The 23,702-nt window shown below is 41.6% G+C and overlaps 1 protein-coding gene across 1 annotated transcript in view; it reads left to right on the top strand.

Annotated features, from left to right (window-relative positions):
• Positions 1-23,702, top strand: part of HAT1 (histone acetyltransferase 1) — a gene marked incomplete at both ends in the record, with an annotated part of 112,050 nt that overhangs the window by 32,898 nt on the left and 55,450 nt on the right. The window contains 4 exon segments of the mRNA XM_080689379.1: positions 4,437-4,563; positions 4,566-4,616; positions 8,467-8,571; positions 22,309-22,384. Coding sequence (XP_080545505.1) covers positions 4,437-4,563; positions 4,566-4,616; positions 8,467-8,571; positions 22,309-22,384 — 359 coding nt within the window.

The following is a 23,702-nucleotide window of genomic DNA, read 5'->3' as shown; positions in this document are numbered from 1 at the left end:
ACCCTGAGTTCCATTCCCAGTACCGCAGAAACAGAAACAAAAACAAAAACATAAGCTGGGCGTGGTGGCGCACGCTTGTAATCCCCACGCTTGGGAGGCTGAGACAGGAGGATCGCACAGGTTCAAAGCCAGCCTCAGCTACCTAGTGAGGCTCTCAGCAACTTAGTGAGACCCTGTTTCCAAATAAAATATAAAATAGGTCTGGGAGTATAGCCTGGAGGTAGAAAGCCTCTGGGTTCCACCCTCAATACCACCAAAAAAAAAAAAAAATAATAATAATAAATAAATAAATAAAAAGGACTAAAAAATCGGTCTGGCTTGATCTCAAACTTTTGATCCTCCTGTCTCAGCCTCTCAGGTACTGGGATTACAGGTGTGACTCACCATGCCCACCTATAATGCTTTTTTGTAAATTTTGTTTCATTTACTTTGTTCTTTTTTGCAGTACTGGGGATGGAATTCAGGGGCATTCTACCTCTGACCCCCACACACCCCCAGCCCTAGTTTTTTATTCTTTATTTTAAAACAGGTCTCATTGAGTTGCAAAGGGCCTCACTAAGTAGTAGCTGAGGCTGTCCTGGAACCACGAGCCGTGAACCACGAACCACGAACCACGAACCATGAACCACGATCCTCCTGTTTCAGCCTCCCAAATGCTGGGATTACAAGGGTGCACCACCCCCACGTCTGCCTCTCATTTACTTTTGTGTGTATGTTTATGTTTATGGTATTGGGAATTGAACCCAGGGACATTCTACCTCTGAGCTATATTATATATACCCCTAATATATATATATATATATATATATATTATATATAATATATATATATATAATATATATATCCCTATTTTATTTATTTATTTTTTATGATCCTCCTGTCTAAGCCTCCCAAATCCTGGAATACAGGCGTGTGCCACCATGCCTGGCTCTTTCATTTACTTTTACAACAGTGTGATGACTGGAAATGTATTATTATTTCTATCTAATAAATGAAACAAGATCAACCATGAAGTGGTAGGACTGGAAAGTAGGTCAGTGCAGTTTCCATATGACTCTGCTGCCTCTTCCACAGACGACAGGGCCGGATATTTCTTTCGTGGATATTTTCTTCCAGAGTTGTAACAGTCACTTTCTTAAATACCATTTATTTATTCATTTATTTTTGCAGTACTGTGGATTGAACCCTGGGACATTCTACCTCCTAGCTACACCCAGCCTTACTTTATTTTTATTTTGAAAGAGGGTCTTACTAGGTTGATAAGTCTCACTACCTGCCGCGCCTCCTTCCCAGTCTAAAACTGAGCATGGCTTGTTTTAGCAGGAATGCTGCACAGCAGACATTCCCTGGAAAGGGCACATCTCCTTCTGGGGAATAGTATTAGGCATGGGGATCTGGGGATTTTTTGGAATTGGCCTTGTTACCAAAAAGATACCTGAGACTTATGTTATTAATGGCTTCAAATTGTTTAAAATAATTCCAGATTTACTCCCTGAAACGGTAACATTTATTTATGAGTTGCACCTAAATTTCCAAATGACCGATCTAACAAGAATTCTATGAAGACTCAGACAATAACAAGCAGAACAAGCCTTAAAGGCCACCAAACCTCCCCAGGCTTTTCCCAAGCAAATATTAACAATACACCTAAAACAGAGCCAAGACAAGTTGCTCCCACCATCATGAGTTCTAAAAAGCCAGCATATGTAATCAGAGGTAGGCTATGGTAGAGTGGCTACTGACCCCACAGTAACCCTACCCCCTTGGTTGTACACTGGGTACGTGGACAGCAGCAGAATAGATGGGTACCCAAGCACAGCCTTGGGACATGGGAAAGTATGAAACGTTCCTCTCCTCAGTAGTGCCTATTGATTAAAAAAATTAATGTATATCAATCAGAGAGTACAATGTTTAGCATAGGATATTATTTTGATATATTAGTAGTTAATAATAAACTTCTGATCTTTTCCATGGTTGCTTGTAAGAGGAAATGTTTCCTTAAAAAAGAAACTGGCCGTCTGTCACCTTGCCTTGATGTATTAGGTCTTTGTATACTTACTGATGTATTAATTCTGGAAAAAATTGTAAGAGTAGAATGTAGCCAAAAAAGAAAGTATAAAATGCTTGCCAAAACTGAAAGTAGGAAGAGCAAAAATGTAAAGTAAATAGAACAGCTTCACTCTCCATTGCGTCTGTGCGCTGTTTCTCTGCCAAACTTTGCCGACTCCTCACTCCACCGCTCGTGGACCCCAACTCTTGCTAGGGCTGGACCCCGGCAACTACCTAATGAGGCTGTCCTTGAACCTGTCATCCTCCTGTCCCAGCCTCCCAAGTACTAGGATTTTAAGTGTGTGCCACCATTGTGGGAACATTTGTGGGTATGTAAATAGTGGTTTATCCTCTGGGGGAAAGTTTCAACAGCTACTAAATACTAATAAGGCCTATTACCAAAGGTGGGTAGCATCCTGTAAATAGTTCAAGCCATTAGGATGTCAGACATTTCAAGACCAAATCAGGCCACTTGAGGCAACTATTTCAGGAGCTAAATAGTTGCCTAGTAACCTCAAGCCTGAAAACAAACTACCTACTACCTTAATCAATCAATCTCTCTCGTTCACACACACACACACACACACTTTTTTTTTTTTGTGTGGTGTTGGGGATTAAACCCAGGGGCATTCTCCTTGGTGCTACAAGCCCCTCATTTTATTCATTCATTTATTTATTTATTTATTTTTGTGGGTTTGGGGATGTAACCCAGGGGCATTTGATCTCTGAGCTACAACCCCTCCCCTATTTTTTATTCTTTATTTTGAAACCAGTCTCACTGCTGGGCCTGGTGGTGCAGGTTTGTAATTCCTGCCCTTGGGAGGCAGAGACAGGAGGATCGGGTAGGTTCGAGGCCAGCTCCGCTGGCTTAAGAGACCCTGTTTCCAAATGGAAATATCGAAGACAGCTGCGCTAGCTTGAGAGACCCTGTTTCCAAATGAAAAATATAAAAAATAGGTCTGGGAGTGTAGCCCGGAGGTAGAAGGGCTTCCAGGAACCCCAGTACCCAAAAAAAAAAAAAAAAAAAAATTTAAACCTGTCTCACTGAGTTGCAGAGGGCCTCACTAAGTAGCTGAGGCTGTCCAGAACCACCATCCTTCGGTTTCAAATGCGGGGATTACAAACGTGCACCATGCTGGGCTCTATTTTTTTGTGTGACACTGGGGATGGAACCCAGGGGCCTTCTACCTCCAGGCTATACTCCCAGACTTATTTTATATTGTATTTGGAAATAGGTCTAATTGCTGAGAGCCTACATAGCTGAGGCTGGCTTCAAACCTATGCGATTCTCCTGTCTCAGACTCCCAAGTACTGGTATTACAAGCATATGCCACCATGCCTGGCCCATTTTGTTTTTGAAAGTCTTGCTAGGTTGCTGATAATCTTACTACATTGCTAAGGTTGTACTGGAACCTCTGATCCTCTTGTGTCAGCTTCCCAAGTACTGGAATTACAGGTGTGCGCCACAGTGCCCAGCTACATTACATATTGTTAAAGCATAAAAGGAAGGCTGAGGGTATAGCTCAGTGGCAGAGTGCTTATGTAGAATGTGGAAGGCGCTGCGTTTGATCCCAGCGCCAAAAAAAAAAAAAAAAAAAAAAAAAAAAAAAAAAAAAAAAATTATGGAGCAAAAGAAAAAACGATAAGTGTATATACCGCAAAAGTAGAAACAAAATTACTGAAAATTTCTCCTGGAACGATTATATTACACCAACATAAAACTAGGGCTCAGGTGTTTTGTATCTATGGTGCAGGCCAACGGGAAAGTTTTCGACCAATCTCTAGAAATTCTAATCTCTAGGAAGTAGGTGTGGAATTTTTTTTTTTTTTTTTTTTTTTTTTTGCCATACTGGGATTGAGCCCAGGGGCATTCTACCTCCAAGCTACATCCTAGGGTTTATTTATTTATTTTTTTTCTGTACTGGAGATGGAACCCAGAGGCATTCTACCTCTGAGCTGCACCTCCAGACCTATTTTTTATTCTTTTATTTTTGAAAACGGATGTCACTGAGTTGCAAAGGGCCTCACTAAGTAGCCTTGGCTGTCCTCGTCCTCCCGAACGCTGGGATTACAAGCGTGCGCCACTCCGCCCGGTTCCAGCCCTAGTTATGAAACAGGGTTTCATTGAGTTGCAAAGGACCCCACTAAGTAGTTGAGGCTGGCCGTGAACCCGCAATTCTACTGTCTCAGCCTCCCAAATGCTGGTATTACAAGTGTGCGCCACCACACCCGGCTGAAATGCAGTTGTAAGATGCCTGATGACATTCACCCCAAAGACACTCTGCGCAGGCCGGCGATCATCTCCGGGTAGGGCAGCCGGGGAGGGCAGCCCCTGCACAGCCAGCGAGGTGGCTAGGCAACACTAGGCGCTTCCCCTGCGGCGCTAGCCCCGCCTCCAGACTCGCTTCCGCCACCGCGCGCTTCAAAACTCTCCCTTTCATTGGCTGGCGTCACGCGGGGGGTGGGCGGGGAAAATACGTCCGGCGGTGCGGTCACTTCCGGCCCGGGAGCGCGCGGGTTGATTCGTCCTTCCTCAGCCGCGGGTGCTCGCAGCTCGGAAATGGCGGGTAAGTTCCCGGGAAAAGTTTACCGAGGGGAGGAGGCGGGCAGGTGTGGGACGGAACGCTGAGACGCCGGTGACAGTGCGCGCCTGGAACTCTCGGGCTCCCGCCTGGGTTCCAGAAGGCCGCGCTGGTCGGGAGCCCAGGCCCGGAGCCTGCCTTCTGCTCGGCCCGCTCCGCGCCGCGCGCGAACGCCCCGGCCTCGGCGGAGGGCCCGGAGGCCCGGGGAAGTGTCGCGACCGCGGCGGGAGCGTGCCAGCTGCTCTGGGGCCTGTCTCTCTGCCCGTTCCTTTTGCCCATTGCAGTCGCAGCTCTGCTCCTCCCGTCGGCTGGTTTTAGTGCTCAGAGCCCCCTTCCAGGCCCGCGCCCACCCTGCTCAACCCTCAGCCCTGGCGCTCTGCTGCCCTGCGCTGCACCAGGGTCCTTACTCTCTTGGATCTCGGGTGACTTCGTAATTGTCTCCTCAATTTCTCACACTTGAGCATTACTGCCATGATATTTCGATGTCCTTTGAGAGAAAAAAAAATATTCCTGTACTCGTTTTATCTAAACTTTGAGAGTTGGACTTATTTAGTAGTCTCTTGTGTTCTTTCCACTTTTATTTCTCCTTTAATGAGTCCCTTCAGTTTACAACGTTTAATAACTTACATTTGCTGTTACTTTGAACTCGAGGCTCTTTTGGTGTTGCTGTAGTGAGGCTGTTTGGGTATGAGTTTATTTTTTTTCCCCAGTTAAATATCTTTTAAAGTAGTGAGCAGTTTCTTTTATTCCTTTAACCCCCAGTATCTTGGTAATAGTATCACTACACGATAAACATTGCATTTTTATAGATACGCTTGGATAGACAAGCTATAGCATGGGCTCTGTAGCTTATGGAAGGATTGTTTTACTAGATAGAGACTGTAAGATCTTGGGATATCCTGATGTCATAGAAGAGGAGGCCCGTATATACTTCATAAGGTGTACTTTTTTTTTTTTTTTTTTTGCGGAATTGAGATCGCACCCAGGGGCATTCTATCTCCGAGTTACACCATCAGCCCGATTTTATTAATTTTGAAACAGGGACTCACTAAGTTGCAGAGGCTGTCAGTGAACTGCAATCCTTCTGTCTGTCTCTCAAGTACTGGTATTACAAGTGTGTGGCCACCATGCCCGGTTTAGGGAAACAATTTTTTTTTCTTTTCCGGTACTGGGGATGGAACCCAGGGACATTCTATCTCCGAGCTGCAACCCCAGCCCTATCTTTTTATTCTGTATTTTGAAACTGGGTCTCACTGAGTTGCAAAGGGCCTCACTAAGTAGCTGAGGCTGTCTGCGAACTCCGATCCTATGGTCTCAGTCTCCTGAATGCTGGGATTACAAGCATATGCCACTGCACACGGCAGGGATACATATATATTTTTTAAATTACGCCAGAATTCAAGTATCAGCCCCATCTTTTAGTAAGTTGGGTATTGTTCTAAGTTTTTTTTTTTTTCTCGTGGTACTGAGGTTTTAACCCAGGGGCATTCTACCTCTGAGCTACATCCTTAGCCTTATTTTTTATTTTTTTAAATTTTGAAACAGTGTCTCACTAAGTTATGGAGGGCCTCACAAAGTTGCTGAGGCTGACTGTGAACCTGAAATCCCCCTGTCTCAGCTCCTAAGTCCTGGAATGAGAATAGTGTGCCACCATGCTCAGTTTCTAAGTCATTTTCTAAGCCTGAGTTTTTGAAATGAAATTGGGATTGACATAGTACCAATTTATAGAATTGTGGACATTAAGCTAATAATTGATTTCACATGTCCCTTTTTTTTTCTTTTTTTTTTTTTTTGGTGGTACCAGGCATGGAATCCAAGGGCATTCTACTCTACCCCAGCCCTATTTTTTTTTTTTTTTTTTGGTGGTAGTGGAGGTGGAACCCAGAGGCTTTCTACTTCTGGGCTATACTCCCAGACCTATTTTATATTTTATTTGGAAACAGGGTCTCACTAAGTAGCTGAGGCTGGCTTTGAACCTGTGCAATCCTCCTGTCTCAGCCTCTCAAGCGCGGGGATTACAAGCATGTGCTACCATGCCCGGCCCTATTTTTTATTCTTTATTTTGAAACAGGGTCCCACTAAGTTGCAGAGGGCCTCACTAAGTAGCTGAGTCTGGCTGCGAACCTGTGATCCTCCTGTCTCACTCAGCCTCCCAAGTACTGGGATTACAAGCATGTGCCACCACGCCTGGCTCACATTGCATTTTGATGCTTAGGATGTATAATAAATTCTTTGAAGCAGTTTCTGTAATCTCAGTTTTATAAATTAGGGCTACAGAGGTTAATTAATGCACTCCAGTTCACAGAGCAAGTATGATGGAACCTGGGTTTGAATCCAGACATTTCTCATTTCATAAAGTTATATTCTTGTCTTCCACATGTGTTTTTAACACTTTTGTAGTTTATGCCATATCTTATGTCTTCTTTCTTTCTTTCTTGCATGGCCTTTTTTTCTTTTGTTTTCTTTTTGACCATCATAACTGGCTGCCTTTTTTTCCCCTCCTTAAATTTTACTAATATTTCTGGTAATTTTTTCAGATTTATTGTGATCTTTACTTGGAAGTTTCTCTTTTTCTCTTTTGGTACTGGAGATTGAGCCTAGGGACATGCTAACTCTGAACTACACCCCTAGCCCTTTTTAATATTTTGATTTTTTTTTTTTTTGCAGTACTGAGAATTGAACCCAAAGATATTCTACCTCCGAGTTATACTCCCAGCCCTATTTTTTATTCTTTATTTTGAAACAAGGTCTCACTAAATTGAGGAGAACCTTACTAAGTATCTGAGGCTGGCTGTGAACTCATGATTCTCTTTTCTCACCCTCCAAAATACTGGGATTTCAAGCATGTGCCACCATGCCTGGCTTCTGTTAACCCTTTTTAAAATTTTTATTTTGAAGCCAGCTATGGTGGTACACGTTTGTAATCCCAGTACGTGGGAGGACGAGACAGGAGGATCCAGGTTTGCAGCCAGCCTCAGCTGGGAGGACGAGACAGGAGGATCCAGGTTTGCAGCCAGCCTCAGCTACTTAGTGAGTCACTTTGCAACTTAGGGAGACCCTGTTTCAAAATAAAGAATAAAAAAAATAGGGCAGGGGGTGTAGTTCAGAGGTCGAATGCTGCTGGGTTCCATCCCCAGACCCTCAAAAAAAAAAAAAAAAAAGAATAAAAAATAGGACCAAGGGTATAGCTCGAAAGTAAAATGCCCATGGGTTTAATCCTCAGTACTGAAAAAAAAATTAATTTTGAGACAGAATGTCACTAAGTTGCCCAGGAAGGACTTGAACTTGCAATCTTGCCTCAGCCTCCCAACTTGCTGGAATTATAGACATGTGCGGATCCCCTTTTCTGACTTCAAATGAGGAGGTGTGACTTTGTAGTTATTTTTGTTACTGGGTATTAAATCCAGGGGCATTCTACCTCTCAGCTATACCACAGCCCTATTTTATTTTGAAACAGTCTCAGAAGTTGCTGGGGATCTCACTAGTTACTGAGACTGGCCTCAAGCCTATAATCCTCCTGTCTCAGCCTCCCAAGTATACTGATGTTACAGGTATGTACCACCACACCAGGGTAGGTTTGACTTTTTTTTTTTTGGTGGTACTGGGGTTCCTGGAAGCCCTTCTACCTCCGGGCTACACTCCCAGACCTCTTTTTACATTTTATATTTGGAAACAGGGTCTCCTAAGCCAGCGCGCGCGGCTGGCTTCGAACCTGCGCGATCCTCCTGTCTCCGCCTCCCAAGCGCGGGGATTACAAGCCTGCGCCACCACGCCCGGCGTTAGGTTTGACTTTTAAATCACTTACAACCAAACCTTTAAAAATCTTTTCTTTTAGGATTTGGTGCTATGGAGAAGTTTTTGGTAGAATATAAGAGTGCAGTGGAGAAGAAACTGGCAGAGTACAAATGCAATACCAACACAGCAATCGAATTAAAATTAGGTATGTATGCCTTATCTAAGTGGTATTTTATATATAATGTGTGCATATAATCTTCTATTTAAAATTTGAAGTGGAGCCGGGGTTCCATCCACAGTACCTCAAAGAAAATTTTTTTTTCAGAAAATTACATCTATATGAATAACTGTTTCTACATAAAACTCTACTTCAATTTTTTTTTTTTTTTTTTTTTTTTTTTTTGCGGGTCTGGAGATGGCACTTGACCTCCGAGCTATACCCCCTGCCCTATTTTTTATTCTTTATTTTTGAATAAGGGTCTCACTAAGTTGCAGAGGGCCCCACTAAGTAGCTGAGGCTGTCCGCGAACTGCTCTCCTCCGGTCTCAGCCTCCCGAATGCTGGGATTACAAGTGTGCGCCACCACATTCAGCGCTAGTTTTCTTTATGTATTGAACATACTCAGGTTTTACACAGTCTTGATTTGTGTTATTCTGTGAGTAGATACTTGAGAGATGGCAGAATTTACATATGGGAATGATGTAGCAAAAAGTCACAGGTATGAGTGTACTCAGCTTCTTTTTTGCAGTACTGGGGTTGGAACCCAGGGCCATTCTACCTCTGAGTGACATCCCCAGGCCTATTTTTTATTCTTTAGTTTGAAACAGGCTCTCACTGAGTTGCAAAAGGCCTCACTAAGTAGCTGAGGCTGGCTTTGAACCTGTGTGATCCTCCTGTCTCAGCCTCCCAAGTGCGGGGATTACAAGTGTGCGTCACCACACCGGCTTACTTAATGGATTATAAGCTGTTACACTCATTTAGTTTGGGTCTCAAATTGTTCCTGACTTATCCAATGGGAACCCATATGAAGGTGGCTTCTTTGTCTTTTAACAAGTCCTCCCTTATTATTTGTTTTTTATTTTTTGTGGTACCAGGGATGGAACCCAGGGGTATTCTACCTCCAAGCTACACCTCCAGCCCTATTTTTATTCTTTTTTTTTTTTTTTTTTTTTTGCGGGTCTGGAGATGGAACCCAGAGGCATTTGACCTCTGAACTATACCCCCTGTCCTATTTTTTGTTCTTTATTTTGAAACAGGGTCTCACTGAGTCACGGAGGGCCTCATTGAATAGCTGAGGTTAGGTGCAAACCTGTGATCCTCCTGTCTCAGCCTCCCAAGTACTGGGATTACAAGTGCGTGCCACAACACAGCTGATTACTTCATTTTTGATTGATTGTCCTGGAACAAAATGTTCTAGGCTTATCTATTATCTCTGCCTCAGCCCTGGAATCAGCTATTTCTTCAGGAAGCCTTGGTTTCTTTTGGTGGAAAGTAGTGTTTTGAAGGCTGTTAGTGGTGGCGAACGTTTATAATCCCAGGATTTGGGAGGCTGATACAGGAGGATCAGGGTTTGTGGATATCCTCAGCTACTTAGGCCCTTTGCAACTCAGTGAGCCCTGTTTCAAAATAAAGCTCAGAGGTAGAATGCCCCTGGGTTCCATCCCTAGTACCACCAAAAAAAAAAAAAAAAAAAAAAAAGAGCCGGGCGTGGTGGCGCACGCTTGTAATCCCCGAGGTTGGGAGGTGGAGACAGGAGGATCTCACAGGTTCGAAGCCAGCTGTGTAGGTTCAAAGCCAGCCATGCTGGCTTAAGAGACTCTGTTTCCAAATAAAAATATAAAAATAGGTCTGCGAGTGTAGCCTGGAAGTAGAAGGGCTTCCAGGAACCCTAGTACCACCAAAAAAAGAAAAAAAAAAAAAAAAAGAAAAGAAAGTGGTATTCGGAGACTAAGATCAGGGTACTAGGTGAGCTCATTGCTATTGGTGTTGCTCCAACATCTAATGATTGCAGGTCCTTTTAGTAGACAAAACCTTCTAATTCTATTCAATTCCTACTCCCTACAAGGTTCTGAAACCTTTTTTTCTGGTTCTGGGAATTGAATACAGGGCATAGTGTATGCTAACCACATACTTCACTACTGAAGTGCTCCACTCCAGCCCTGTTGTAGAACTTTATGTAGATGGAAATGTACAAGTATATTTAATGACTATCTTCTTTCATTTAGCATAATGTTTCTAAGGACATCCCATTGGCTATCAGTAATTATTTCTGTTTATTGCTGAATATTATTACATTATTGAATATTTTATTACCATTCTTTGTAGTTTCCAGCTTTTATCTGTTGTTAGTACTTCTGCTAAAAATGTTCTTATAGGAGTCTTTGTGAACGTTAGATTTTATTTTGGGTAAATTATTGGAAGGGAATTTGTAGCGTTATAGGGTAGTTGTATATTTAACTCTATGAGACATTTGCTAATTTCCAAAGTACTTTTATACTCCCACCAACGGTGTATTACAATTTTGATTATTCAGTATTCTAACCAACATTTGGTGTTGTCAATTTCAAAACTTTTAGGCATTCCAGTGGGCTGGTGATGTTATCTCACAGTGGTTTTAATTTGTCCTTCCCTAATGACCACTGCTATTAAATACATTTTCATGTGGTTATTAACCATTTATATATCTGCTTTTTGACTCATCTGTTCAACTTTTTTTCCATTTTTAATTGGGGTATTTGTCTTTTTGAATTGTAGGTGCTATTTATTCTGAATAATTCCTTTGTGTACAGACATGATTTGTACATATTTCTCCTCAGGTTTGTGGTTTGCCTAATTGTGTTCTATTTTCTATTCTTTTTCTTTTTTCTTTCTGTGGCACATGGACATTGCACCTCTGAGCTACACCTCCAGCCCTATTTTTTTTTCTTTTATTTTGAAATGGTCTCACTAGGTTGATGAGTTTCTCAAGTGCTAAGACTGGTCTTAACCTTGATCCTCCTCTTTCAGCTTCCTAAATACTGAGATTACAAGTATGTACCACCACGTCCAGCTAGTCTTGGTCTAAACAGGATCTTTTTTTTTTTTTTTTTTTTTGTGGCACTGGGGATGGAACCCAGGGGCATTCTACCTCCAAGCTACACCCCCAGCCCTATTTTTTATTTTGAAACAGGGTCTTACTGAGTTGCAGAGGGCCTAAGTAGCTGAGGCTGTCTGCGAACCACAATCCTCCTGTCTCAGCCTCCCAAATGCTAGTATTACAAGCACACTCCACCACACTTGTCTTAAACAGGATCTTCATAACCAAAATTTTAGTTTTTATGAAGTTCAATGTTTTTTCAGTTTATTCTTAAAATTTATATCAGTGTTTCTTGGTTATGCCTAAAATCTTTGTTTACTCCGAGGAGATCATGAAGATTCATGGTTTTCTTCTGAACGTTTTATAGTTTTTTTTTTTGGTGGTACTGGGGGTGGAACCCAGAGGCTTTCTACATTCAGGCTATACTCCCAGACCCATTTATATTTTATTTTGGAAACAGGGTTTCACTAAGTTGCTGAGAGCCTCACTAAGTAGTTGAGGCTGGCTTCGAACCTGCATGATCCTCCTGTCTCAGCCTCCCAAGTGTGGGGATTACAAGCGTGCGCCACCATGCCTGGCTGAACGTTTTATAGTTTTAAGCTTTTTTACTATCAGGTCTCTGATACATCTTGTATTATTTTTTATGTATAATATAAGGAAGGGAATGAAAGTTTGTTGTTCCATAAGTGTAGTCATTTGTTCATGTATAATTTTTGTGAATGCTTTTTTGCTTTGACAAAAATAAATTGACCTTGTAAGTATGTATCTACATCTGGACTCTATTCTCATCCATTGGTTTTTTTTTTTATTCTTTTGCCAATATCATACTGTCTTGATTAGCATAACTTAATAGTGAGTCTTGGTAGTATGAGTCTTCTATCTTTTGTTCTTTTCTCAAGATTGTTTTGATTATTCTAGACTTCACTTCCCTATATGTTTTGAAAGGATGTTATTATTTTCTGTTTAAGAAGTACTGGGTTAATTGAGATTACATTAAATCCATAAATGAATGTGGGGAGAATTGTTATCATAACAATATTGAGCCTTCTAATCCTTGAACATGGCCTATCTCTTTATTAGCTCTACAGATGTTTTGAGTTTTCAGTTGTGCATGTGTTTTGTTACGTTTATCTCTGAGTAAACCCAAGTCCTGTTTTTTGGGTGCTTTTGAAAATGATAGTTTTAAAATTTCTACTTTCAGCCAGGCGTGGTGGCACATGTTTATAATCCCAGCATTCGGGAGGCTGAGATCAGAGGGTTGTGGTTTGCGGATAACCTCAGCTACCTAGTGAGGCCCTCTGCAACTTAGTGAGACCCTGTTTTAAAATAAAGAATACACAACCAAGCGTGGTTGTGCAGGCTTGTAATCCCAGCACTTAGGAGGCCAAGACAGGAGGATCACAAAGGTTCAAAGCCAGCCTCAGCTACTGAGTGAGGCTCTCAGGAATTTAGTGAGACCCTGTTTCCAAAGAAATTATAAAATAGGTCTGGGAGTATAACCCGAATGTAGAAAAGCCTTTGGGTTCCACTCCCAGTAACACACACACACACACACACACACACACACACACAGAATACAAAATAGGGCAGGGGGTGTAGCTTGGAGGACCCACCAAAAAAAATTTCTTCTTTCTGCCTGGTGTGGTGGTCTATGCTTGTAATCCCAGTACTTGGGAGGTTGAGACAGGAGGATAGGTTTACAGCCTGCTCAGCTACTTAGTGAGGCCCTCCACAACTTGGTCAGTCTGTCTGTCTGCAATATTGAGGATGGAACCCAGGGGCATTCTGCCTCTGAGCTATACCCCTAGCCCTATTTTTTATTCTTTATTTTAAAACAGAGTCTCACGAAGTTGCTGGGAGCTTCACTAAGTAGATGAGGCTGGCTTTGAACCTGTGATCCTCCTCTCTCAGCCTCCCATGTACTGGGATTACAAGCATGTATCACCATGCCCGGCTTTTATAATAGTTTTAAATATTTATTTATTTATTTATTTATTTATTTATTTATTTATTTATTTTTGTGGTACCTGGGATTGAGCCTAGGAATGCTCTACTGCCAAGTTACATCTCCAGCCCTTTTTTATTTTTTTATTTTGAGATAAGCCTTTTCTAAATTGCCCAGGCTGACTGTGAACTTGGGATCCTCCTTCCTCATTCTCCTGAGTTCCTGGAATTACAGGTGTGAGTCACCAGTCCCTGGACTCTAGTAGTTTTTTTTTTTTTCTTTTGTGATATTGAGGATTGAACACAGGGGCATTCTACATCTGAGCAAAACCCCAGCCTTTGTTTTATTATTATTTTCGAAACAGGGTCCTGCTAGGTTGGTAAAAGTCATTACTTGCTGAGGCTGTCCTTGAACCTGCAATCCTCCTGTCTCAGCTTTCACATACAAGGATTCAGTCATGTACCACTATGCCCATCCTTATTCTCAATTGAAATAGAAAAACACTAGCTGGTGTTGTTTCATACACCTGAAATCCAATACTAAGGAGGCTAAGACAGAAACATCACAAGTTTGAGATCAACCTCAGCAACTTGTTTCAAAACTAAAAATAAAAAAGGACTGGGGGAGGCGGGTGTGGTGGTGCATGCTTTTAATCCCAGCACTTGAGAGGCTGAGGCAGGAGGATCTGGGTTCTTGGCCAGCCTTAGCTACTTAGTGAGGGTCTCCACAACTTCGTGAGTTTGTTTCAAAATAAAGAATAAAAAATTCGGTTGGGAGTATAGCTTGGAGGTAGAATGCCTCTAGGTTTAATACTCAGTACCAAAAAGCAAACAGAAATTCAGCAACAAATTGGAAAATTTTGAAACTTTCACCATTCAGTATATTGGTATAGTGTTAACTGTAGGTTTTTCTTTTTATTTTGCAGTGCTAGGGATTGAATCCAGGGCCACACACATGCTAGGCAAGTATAGTTTACCACTGAGCTACATCCTTAGCCCATTTCATTTTTTATTTTGATACAGGGTCTCACTAGTTTGCTCAGGCTGGCTTCAAATGTGGTGGTCCTCCTGTCTCAGTTTCCAAAGTATCTGGGATTACAAATGTGTACCATTGTACCCTGCTCCTTTTATTATTATTATTATTTTTTTTTTGTGGGTCTGGGGATGGAAGCTAGGAACATTCTACTTCCAAGCTCCACCCCCAGCCCTATTTTTTATTTTTTATTTCGAAACAGGGTCTCACTGAATTGCGGAGGGCATCACTAAGTAGTAGCTAAGGCTGGCCACGAACTGGGATCCTCCTCTCTCAGCCTCCCAAATGCTGGAATTACAAGCAAGCACCACCATTCTGGCTTCCTTTTATTATTTTTTATTTATTTGTATTATTTCTCTTTATAAAATTGAGATCACAATGTCATGTTTTGTTCACATAACTATGTATCATGAACATTTTCCTATGTCTGTTACCAAGTATTCCTCAATAACGTGGTATTTATGATTATATAAGCCTATTCATGTATTATATTTATTCTTTTATTGTTTGACATTTATGTTTGTATATTTACTTACTTTTCTGTGAAAACTGCACTGCAAAGGCTTTGAAATATTTAATGTTTCTGATATCCAAGAGAAAGTTCACACTTTGTGCATGTTCTTGTATATATGTATATATGTTACATTGATTTATCCTTAAACTTGCTACTTAACAATATTTAGTTATTGTTTTCTATGGAATAAATTCCTTGGGAAAAACTGTAAAACCTGATTTGGATGAAAAGGGTACTGGAGGAAGGCCAGTTGTGAAAATTAATATCATAGCTATGGTTGGGGGAGGCTGAGGTAGGATCACAGGTTCATGACCAGCCTCAGCTACTTAGTGAGGCCCTCCACAACTTAGTGAGACTTTGTTTCAAAGTAAAGAATAAAAAAGGGCTGGGGGTGTAGCTCAGAGATAGATTGCCTCTGGGTTCAATTTCTAGTACTGCCAAGAAACAGAAATATCCTAACTAGGCTTATGGCACTTTTTATTAATTATTTGCCTGTCCATCATTCTTTGCCCTTCTCTACCAAACTATTACCTAACATACATTTTATTTATTTTATTTTTTTTTGGGGGGAGCCCAGGGGCTTTCTACCTCCGGGTTGTACTCCCAGACCTATTTTATATTTTATTTGGAAACAGGGTCTCACTCAGTTGCTGAGAGCCTCACTCAGTAGCTGAGGCTGGCTTTGAACCTGTGTGATCCTCCTGTCTCAGCCTCACAAGCGCTGGCATTACAAACATGCGCCACCATGCCCGACTATTTTTTTTATTTACTTTTGTATTTTGCGGTACTGGGGATGGAACCCCGGGGGCATTCTATACCCCCAGCCCTATTTTATTCCCCCAGCCCTATTTTATTTTATTTTATTTTATTTTTGTTTGTTTATTTATTTATTTATTTATTTATTTTTTGTTTAGTTTTTTGCAGGTCTGGGAATGGAACCCAGGGGCACTCGACCTCCGAACTATACCCCCTGCCCTATTTTTTATTCTTTATTTTGAAACCGGGTTTCACTGAGTTGCAGAGGACCTCACTAAGTAGCTGAGGCTGTCCGTGAACCGTGATCCTCCAGTCTCAGCCTCCCAAATGCTGGGATTACAAGCGTGCGCCACCACGCCTGGCTATTTTATTCTTTATTTTGAAACAGGGTCTCACTGAGTTGCAAAGTGCCTCTCTAAGTAGCTGAGGCTATTCTTCGAACTTCCTGTCTCAGCCTCCCAAATACTGGGATTACAAGCATGTGCTACCACTCCTGGCTGTGTAGTTTGTGTGTGTGTGTATGTGTGTGTGTGTGTGTGTGTGTGTGTGTGTGTGTGTGTGTGGTACTGGGGGTGGAACCCAGGGGCTTTCTACCTCTGGGGTATACTCCCATACCTACTTTATATTTTATTTGGAAACAGGGTCTCACTAAGTTGCTGAGAGCCTCATTCAGTAGCTGAGGCTGGCTTTGAACCTGTGTGATCCTCCTGTCTCAGCCTCCCTAGTGCGGGAATTACAAGTGTGCACCACCATGCCCAGTTTATACTTTATTTGGAAACAGGGTCTCACTAAGTTGCTGAGAGCCTCATTCAATAGCTGAGGCTGGCTTCAAACCTGTGTGATCCTCCTATCTCAGCCTCCCAAACACTGGGATTATAAACATGCACCACCACGCCCAGCTACCGGTTTATTTATTTATTATTTTTTTGGTGGTACTGGGGTTCTTGGAAGCCCTTCTACTGCCGGGCTACACTCCCAGACCTATTTTATATTTTTAAATTTGGAAACAGGGTCTCTTAAGCCAGCGCGCACGGCTGGCTTTGAACCAGCGCGATCCTCCTGTCTCCGCCTCCCAAGCGCGGGGATTACAAGCGTGCACCATCACGCCTGGCTATTTTTTGTTTTTGAAACAAGGTCTCACTAAATTGTTGAGGCCATGAACCTGCAATCCTTCTGTCTCAGCCTCCCAAGTACTGGGATTATAAGCATGAGGCACCATGCCTGGCTAGAGATTTTCCCTCCCTCCCTCCCTTCTTTTTTTGTGGTGCTGGGATTGAACCTAGGAACATTCTATCTCTGAGCTATACCCCTGTCCAGTTTTCTGTTATTTATTTATTTATTTATTTATTTATTTATTTATTTATTTATTGGTGGTACTGGGGGTGGAACCCAGAGGCTTTCTACCTCCGGGCTATACTCCCAGACCTTCTTTTATATTTTATTTGGAAACAGGGTCTCACTAAGTTGCTGAGAGCCTCACTAAGTAGCTGAGGCTGACTTCGAACCCGTGCGATCCTCCTGTCTCAGCCTCCCAAGAGCGGGGATTACAAGCGTGCGCCACCACGCCCAGCTTGATTATTTATTTTGAAAAAGGGTCTCACTAAGTTACAGAGGGCCTAAGTAAGTAGCTGAGGCTGGCTGCAAACCTGGATCCTCCTGTCTCAGCCTCCCAAGTACTGGGATTACCAAATGTGTGCCACCTCACCCGGCTGGACATTTCATTTTTAAATATTAGAAATGCAGCAGAACATGGTGGTATACACTTGTAATTCCAGCATTTAGGAGGCTGAGGCTGGTGGTGTAGCTCAGAGGTAGAATGTCCGTGGCTTCAAGCCTCAACATTACACACACACACACACACACACACCCACCCACCCACCAAGCAGGATCCATTTTGGTCACAGTGGCCCACATCTGTAATTCAATATTTGGGAAGTTGAGATGGAAGAATCACAGCAAGTTGAGGCCGGTGCATGTTAACTTTATAAACCCTGTGGTTTTTTTTTTTTTTTTCATTGGGGATTGAACACCCAGTGGGACTGGATTTCTATTTGGAGCTAGGAATTCAATCTCTGAGCTACGTCCCCAGACTTATTTTATTTTTATTTGGAAACAAGCTCTTTCTAGGTTGATGAGAGTCTCACTATATTGCTAAGGCTGTCTTCAAACCTGCAACCTTCCTGGCTCAGCTTCGCAAATACTGGAGTTACAAGTATGCGCCACCAAACTCGGCATGAACCCTGCTTAAAAATAAAAATAAAATAGGTTTGGGGATATAGCTTAGAGGTAGAATAACCTCGGGTTTAATCCCCAGTTCCAAAAAAAGAAAAAGGAAAAAGGGGAAATCTAATCAAGGATCATATAGTAATTTGCTTTTGCTTTTTGCAGTCTTAGAGATCAAAACTTGAACATGTTAGCCAGGGACTCTACCACTGAGCCATACTTCCTCCTCCCTTGTCCACCACTCCATTTGTTTTTATTTTGTTTTGTACTAGGAATTGAACCTAGAGGTCTTTTACCTCTGAGATATAACTCCAGGACTATTTTTTTAAATTTTGAAGCAGAATCTCAAGCCGGGTGTGGTGGCACACACTTGTAATCCCCGTGCTTGGGAGGCTGAGACAGGAGGATCACACAGGTTCAAAGCCAGCCTCAGCTACTTAGTGAGGCTTTCAGCAACTTAGCGAGACCCTGTTTCAAAATAAAACATAAAATAGGGCTGGGAGTATAGCCCGGAGGTAGAAAGCCTCTGGGTTCCACCCCCAGTACAAAAAAAAAAAAAAAAGAAAGAAACAGAATCTCAGTATTTTGCTGAGGGTTTCTCTAAATCGGTGAGGCCGTTCTTGAACCTGTAATCCTCCTGTCTCAGCCTCCCAAGTACTAGGATTGTAAGTATGCACCACTATGCCCAGCTCCATTTGGTTTTATTTTGTATGGTAGTAGGGATGGAACCCAGGGGCATTCTACCTTCAAAGCTACACGCCCAGCCCTATGTTTTATTTTTTATTTTGAAACAGGGACTCACCAAGTTGCATAATGTCTCTGGCCACAAACCTGCGATCTTCTTCTCTGTCTCCCAAATACTGGGATTACCAATATTTACCACCACACCTGGTTGTGATGTAGGAGATTAAACCAGGGTGTTCTATCTCTAAGTTATACTCCTAGCCCTATTTTATTTTTTGTTTTGAAACAAGATCTCAGCCATGTATGGTGGTACATGCTATAATAATAGTACTTGGGAGCCGGAGATAGGAGATTCACAGCTTAGCAGCCACCCTCAGGTACTTTTGAGGTCTTCTTAACTTAGTGAGACTCTGTTGTTTTTTTTTTTTTTTGGTGGTACTGGGTGTGGAACCCAGAGGCTTTCTACTTCCGGGCTATACTCCCAGACCCATTTTATATTTTATTTGGAAACAGGGTCTCACTAAGTTGCTGAGAGCCTCACTAAGTATCTGAGGCTGGTTTTGAACCTGCGCGATCCTTCTGTCTCAGCCTCCCAAGAGCGGGGATTACAAGCATGCGCTACCACGCCTGGCTTTGAGACTCTGCTTTGAAATAAAAAATAAAATAGGGCTGGGGGTGTAACTCAGAGGTAGGATGCCCTTGGTGTCAATCCTCACACAAAGCAGCAACAAAAACAAAAACAGGATCTTGCTAAATTGGTGAGACTGGCCTCAAACCTGTGATCCTCCTGTCTGAACCTTCCAAGTACAGGAATTATGGGTATATATTGCTATGTCCAAGTTATCTTTTTTTTTTTTTTTTTTTTTTGCATTGGGAATTGAACCCAGGGGCATAGGATTATTAGACAATTTCACATTCTAATTTTTTCTGTTTTCTTTTGATCTTATTTAACTTGTTTGACTATCCTATGAATATTCTCTTGATTAGAAGATTAAAAACTTGATTAGGTTTAGAATAAATGTTTTTGGTAAAATTTCATATGTGATGCTACTGTATACTTTGTTTTGCATTGAATCAGGAGATATGTAATGTTGGTCTGCCCATAATGAGTGACACAAAGTTATATCATGTGGGAAGGTGGTAGCTATCAGATCTCTACAGTGGAAAGATATCTTGCCTTCAATTAATTAGTTATCTGCTAGGTGATATTTAGGCATCCAGTGAATGACCTCACTGATCATGAGGCATTATTAGAAATTTTTTATTTATAATTTATGTTTTCTTTCTTCATTTGATTAAAGGCTTTTTTTTTTTTTTTTTTTTTTTTTTTTTTTAGTACTGGGAATGGAACTCTGGGGCATTATGCCTTTCTGAACTATACCCCTAGCCCTTTTTTATTATTTTATTTTGAAACAGGGTCTCTAAGTTGTGGAGGGCCTAAGTAGCTGAGGCTGGCTTTAAACCTGCAAACCTCTTGTCTCAGCCTTCCATGTATTGGGATTACAAGAATGTGCCACCATGCCCAGCTTGAGGTTTATGCAAAGGGGAAATACTTGGTAGTACAAAAATAAGGTTAAAATACAGAAATAACACGGGTTCGAAGCCATCCTGAGCTACTTAGTGAGGCTTTCAGCAACTTAGTGAGACCCTGTTTCCAAATAAAATATAAAAGGTCTGGGAGTATAGCCCGGAGGTAGAAAGCCTCTGGTTTCCACCCCCAGTACCACCAAAAAAAAACAAACAAAAAAACAAAAACAGAAATAAGCCGGGTGTGTGGCGCATGCTTGTAATCCCCATGCTTGGAAAGCTGAGACAGGAGGATCGTACAGGTTCAAAGCCAGCCTCAGTTACTTAGGCTCTCAGCAACTTAGTGAGACCCTGTTTCAAAATAAAATATAAAATAGGTCTGAGAGTATAGCCTGGAGGTAGAAAGCCCCTGGGTTCCACCCCTAGTACCACACACAAAAAAATATAGAAATATTTTTATAAGTACTGCTTACATACAGCCTATAAATAGTGTTTATATACCCACCAACAGTATTCATAATTTGGGAGGAATACCCAACCAATATTTATAACTTGGGAGGCTGAGGAAAGGAGGATCATAAGTTTGAGAATAGTTTCAGCAACTTAGTGAGATTCAGCAATTTAGTGAGATCCTATTTCAAAGTAAAAAATATAGCTGGATGTGGTTGCACACACATATGATCCCAGTACTTGGGAGGCTGAGACAGGAGGATTGTAGGTTTGCAGCCAGTCCAGTCTCAACTACTTGGTGAGGCCTTCCACAACTTAGTATACCCTATTTCTTTGTTTCTTTTCTTTCTTTTTTTTTTGGGGGGGGGTGGTACTAGGGATGGAACCCAGGAGCTTTCTTCTCCTGGCTATATTCCCAGACCTATTTTTTATGTTTTATTTGGAAACAGGGTCTCACTAATTTTCCGAGAGCCTCACTAAGTAGGTGAGGCTGGCTTTGAGCCTGTGAGATCTCCTGTCTCAGCCTCCCAAGTACTGGGATTATAAGCGTGCGCCACCATGCCCAGCAACCCTATTTCAAAATAATAAAAAATAGGCCTGAGGGTGTAGCTCAGAGGTAGAATGCCCCTGGGTTTAATCCCCAGTACCACAAAAAAATAAAAATAAATAATAAATAAGCCGGCTGTGGTGGTGCACGCTTGTAATCCCAGCATTTGGGAGACAGAATGGTTTGCGGACAGCCTCAGCTACTACATAAGCCCTTCACAGCTCAGTGAGACCCTGTTTCAAATAATAAAAAGACTAAAAAATAAGGCTAGGGGTGTAGCTTGGAGGTAGAATGCCCCCCTGGGTTCCATACTCTGTACTGAAAAAAAAATATCGGGTACTGGGATCTAGCTAAGAGGCAGAATATTCCTGGGGTACACTCTGTAGTACCCCTCCCCCCAAGTAAACCTAAACAAAAACTAGATTCCTATAATGCTAGCAACTTGGGAGGCTGAGGCAAAAGGATCACAATTGGACATCAGCCTGTGAGACCCAGTCTCAAAAAAGAATAACTAGGAATAACATAAATGTCATATAGCAGTCAGAAGTAATAATGTGATAATAGGGGCTTCATCAGACTTAGGCGATTCTTTTCTCAGAGTGTTTCATACAGCATTCTATTTTCATTTCCTAGATGCTGTGGCTTTTCTTATTTCAGAGTACCTTTTTGTTTTACTCTTTGCATTATATATAAACACACAGAAAAATGAAATCAGGTGTTTTTGCCATACCTATGCTGAAGCTTTCAAAATAATGTTCTTTTGTTTACTAGTGCCTGAGAATCCACTGTGAAACATATAATAGGGAAGTGACAAAAAAGTGAGAAAAATGTTGGCTGTTTCCTAGTTATAGTGAAATTCTTTAAGTAGAAATACCTGTCACCAGCTGGGTGTGTTGGCGCACGCTTGTAATCCCAGCATTTGGGAGGTGAGACCAGAGGATCGCGGTTCGAGGACAGCCTCAGCCTCAGCTACTTAGTGAGGCCCTCTGCAACTCAGTGAGACCCTGTTTCAAAATAAAGAATAAAAAAAATTGGGCAGGGGTGTAGCTCAGAGGTCAAATGCCTCTGGGTTCCATCCCCAGACCTGCAAAAAAAAAAAAAAAAAAAAAAAAGAAAAAAGAAACCTGTCACCTTTAATGCCTTTAATATTTTTAATATATCTTTTTTTTTTAAAATTCTTTGAAACAGTTCGTTTTCCTGAAGATCTTGAGAATGACATTAGAACGTTCTTTCCTGAATATACCCATCAACTCTTTGGAGATGAGTAAGTAACTTAGTAGAATGTTTGCCAAATGAGTACAACAAATTAAATTTGTAAGTTAAATTTTAATTTCCTTTACTATTATTTTTCTTCTATTTTATTTTAAAATATGTGTCAAAATGTTATTTTTGTATTAAGACCTATCATTTATTTTTTCGGTACTGGGAATGGAACCCAGGGGTATTCTACCTCTGAGCTACACCCTCAGCCCTGTTTTATATTTTTTATTTTGAAAAGATAAAGAGCCTTACTAAGGAGCTGAGGCTGTCCATGAGCCATGATCCTCCTGTCTCAGCCTCCCAAATGCTGGGATTATAAGCATGTGCTACCACGCCCAGTTTATCATTTATTTTTCTAATTTTTTTTTTTTTTTGGTGTGTGTGTGACCCTGGGGATTAAACCTAGGGGCATTCTACCTCCAAGCTACATCTTCAGTCCTATTTTATTTTTATTTGGAAATAGGGTCTCACTGGGTTGATGAGAGTCTTATTACTTGCTTAGGCTGTCCTTGAACCTGCAGTCCTTCTGTCTCAGCCTCCCAAGTACTGGGATTACAAGGATGTGCCACCAAACCCAGCTGAAGATCTATCTTTCGGTACAATAAATACAATAAATGCATTATCTCATTTAATTCTCACACACATTAGCCATGGCATTATTATTTACTACCTTGTACCATGGTAGAATTGGGTAATTGCCTAAGGGCATATAAATGGCTAGAATTCAGATTCAGGTAATCTGACTGCTGAGTCAAAACTACTACTTTTGATTTTGTTTTTGCCTACCTCTTTGTTATACTGCTTCTGTAGAGCAAATACCGCCCTGCCCCCGCTCCAAGCTATATATCTCCAATTGTTGTTAGTCTGATTTTTTTTTTTTTTTTTTTTTTGGTGCTGGGGATTGAACCCAGGGACATTCTACCTCTGAGCTACATCTCTAGCCCTATTTTATTTAGAAACAGGGTCTCATTAAGTTATTGAGAGCCTCACTAAATTGCTAAGGCAGGTATTGAACCTGTGATGCTTTTGTCTCAGCCTCCCACGTACTGGGATTTACAGGCATGTGCCACCATGTCTGGCCTTTTCAAATATTTTTTTCTTTTTATGGTACTGAGGATCGTACTCATGGGCATTTCTGCCTTTGAGCTATACCCCTGGACCTATTTTTATGCTTTATTTTGAAACATGAGGTTGCTGAGGCTGGCCACAAACCTGCGATCTTCTTTTCTCATCCTCCCAAATACTGGGATTACAAGTGTGCAGCACCATGCCTGGCTCTTTTTTAAATTTTTTTTTCCCCCAGTACTTGGAATGAAACCCAG

This window comes from Muscardinus avellanarius (assembly GCF_963383645.1).
Source record: "Muscardinus avellanarius genome assembly, chromosome: 2".
NCBI classification, from domain to species: Eukaryota; Metazoa; Chordata; class Mammalia; order Rodentia; family Gliridae; genus Muscardinus; species Muscardinus avellanarius.
This window is presented reverse-complemented; position numbering and strand designations above follow the sequence as displayed.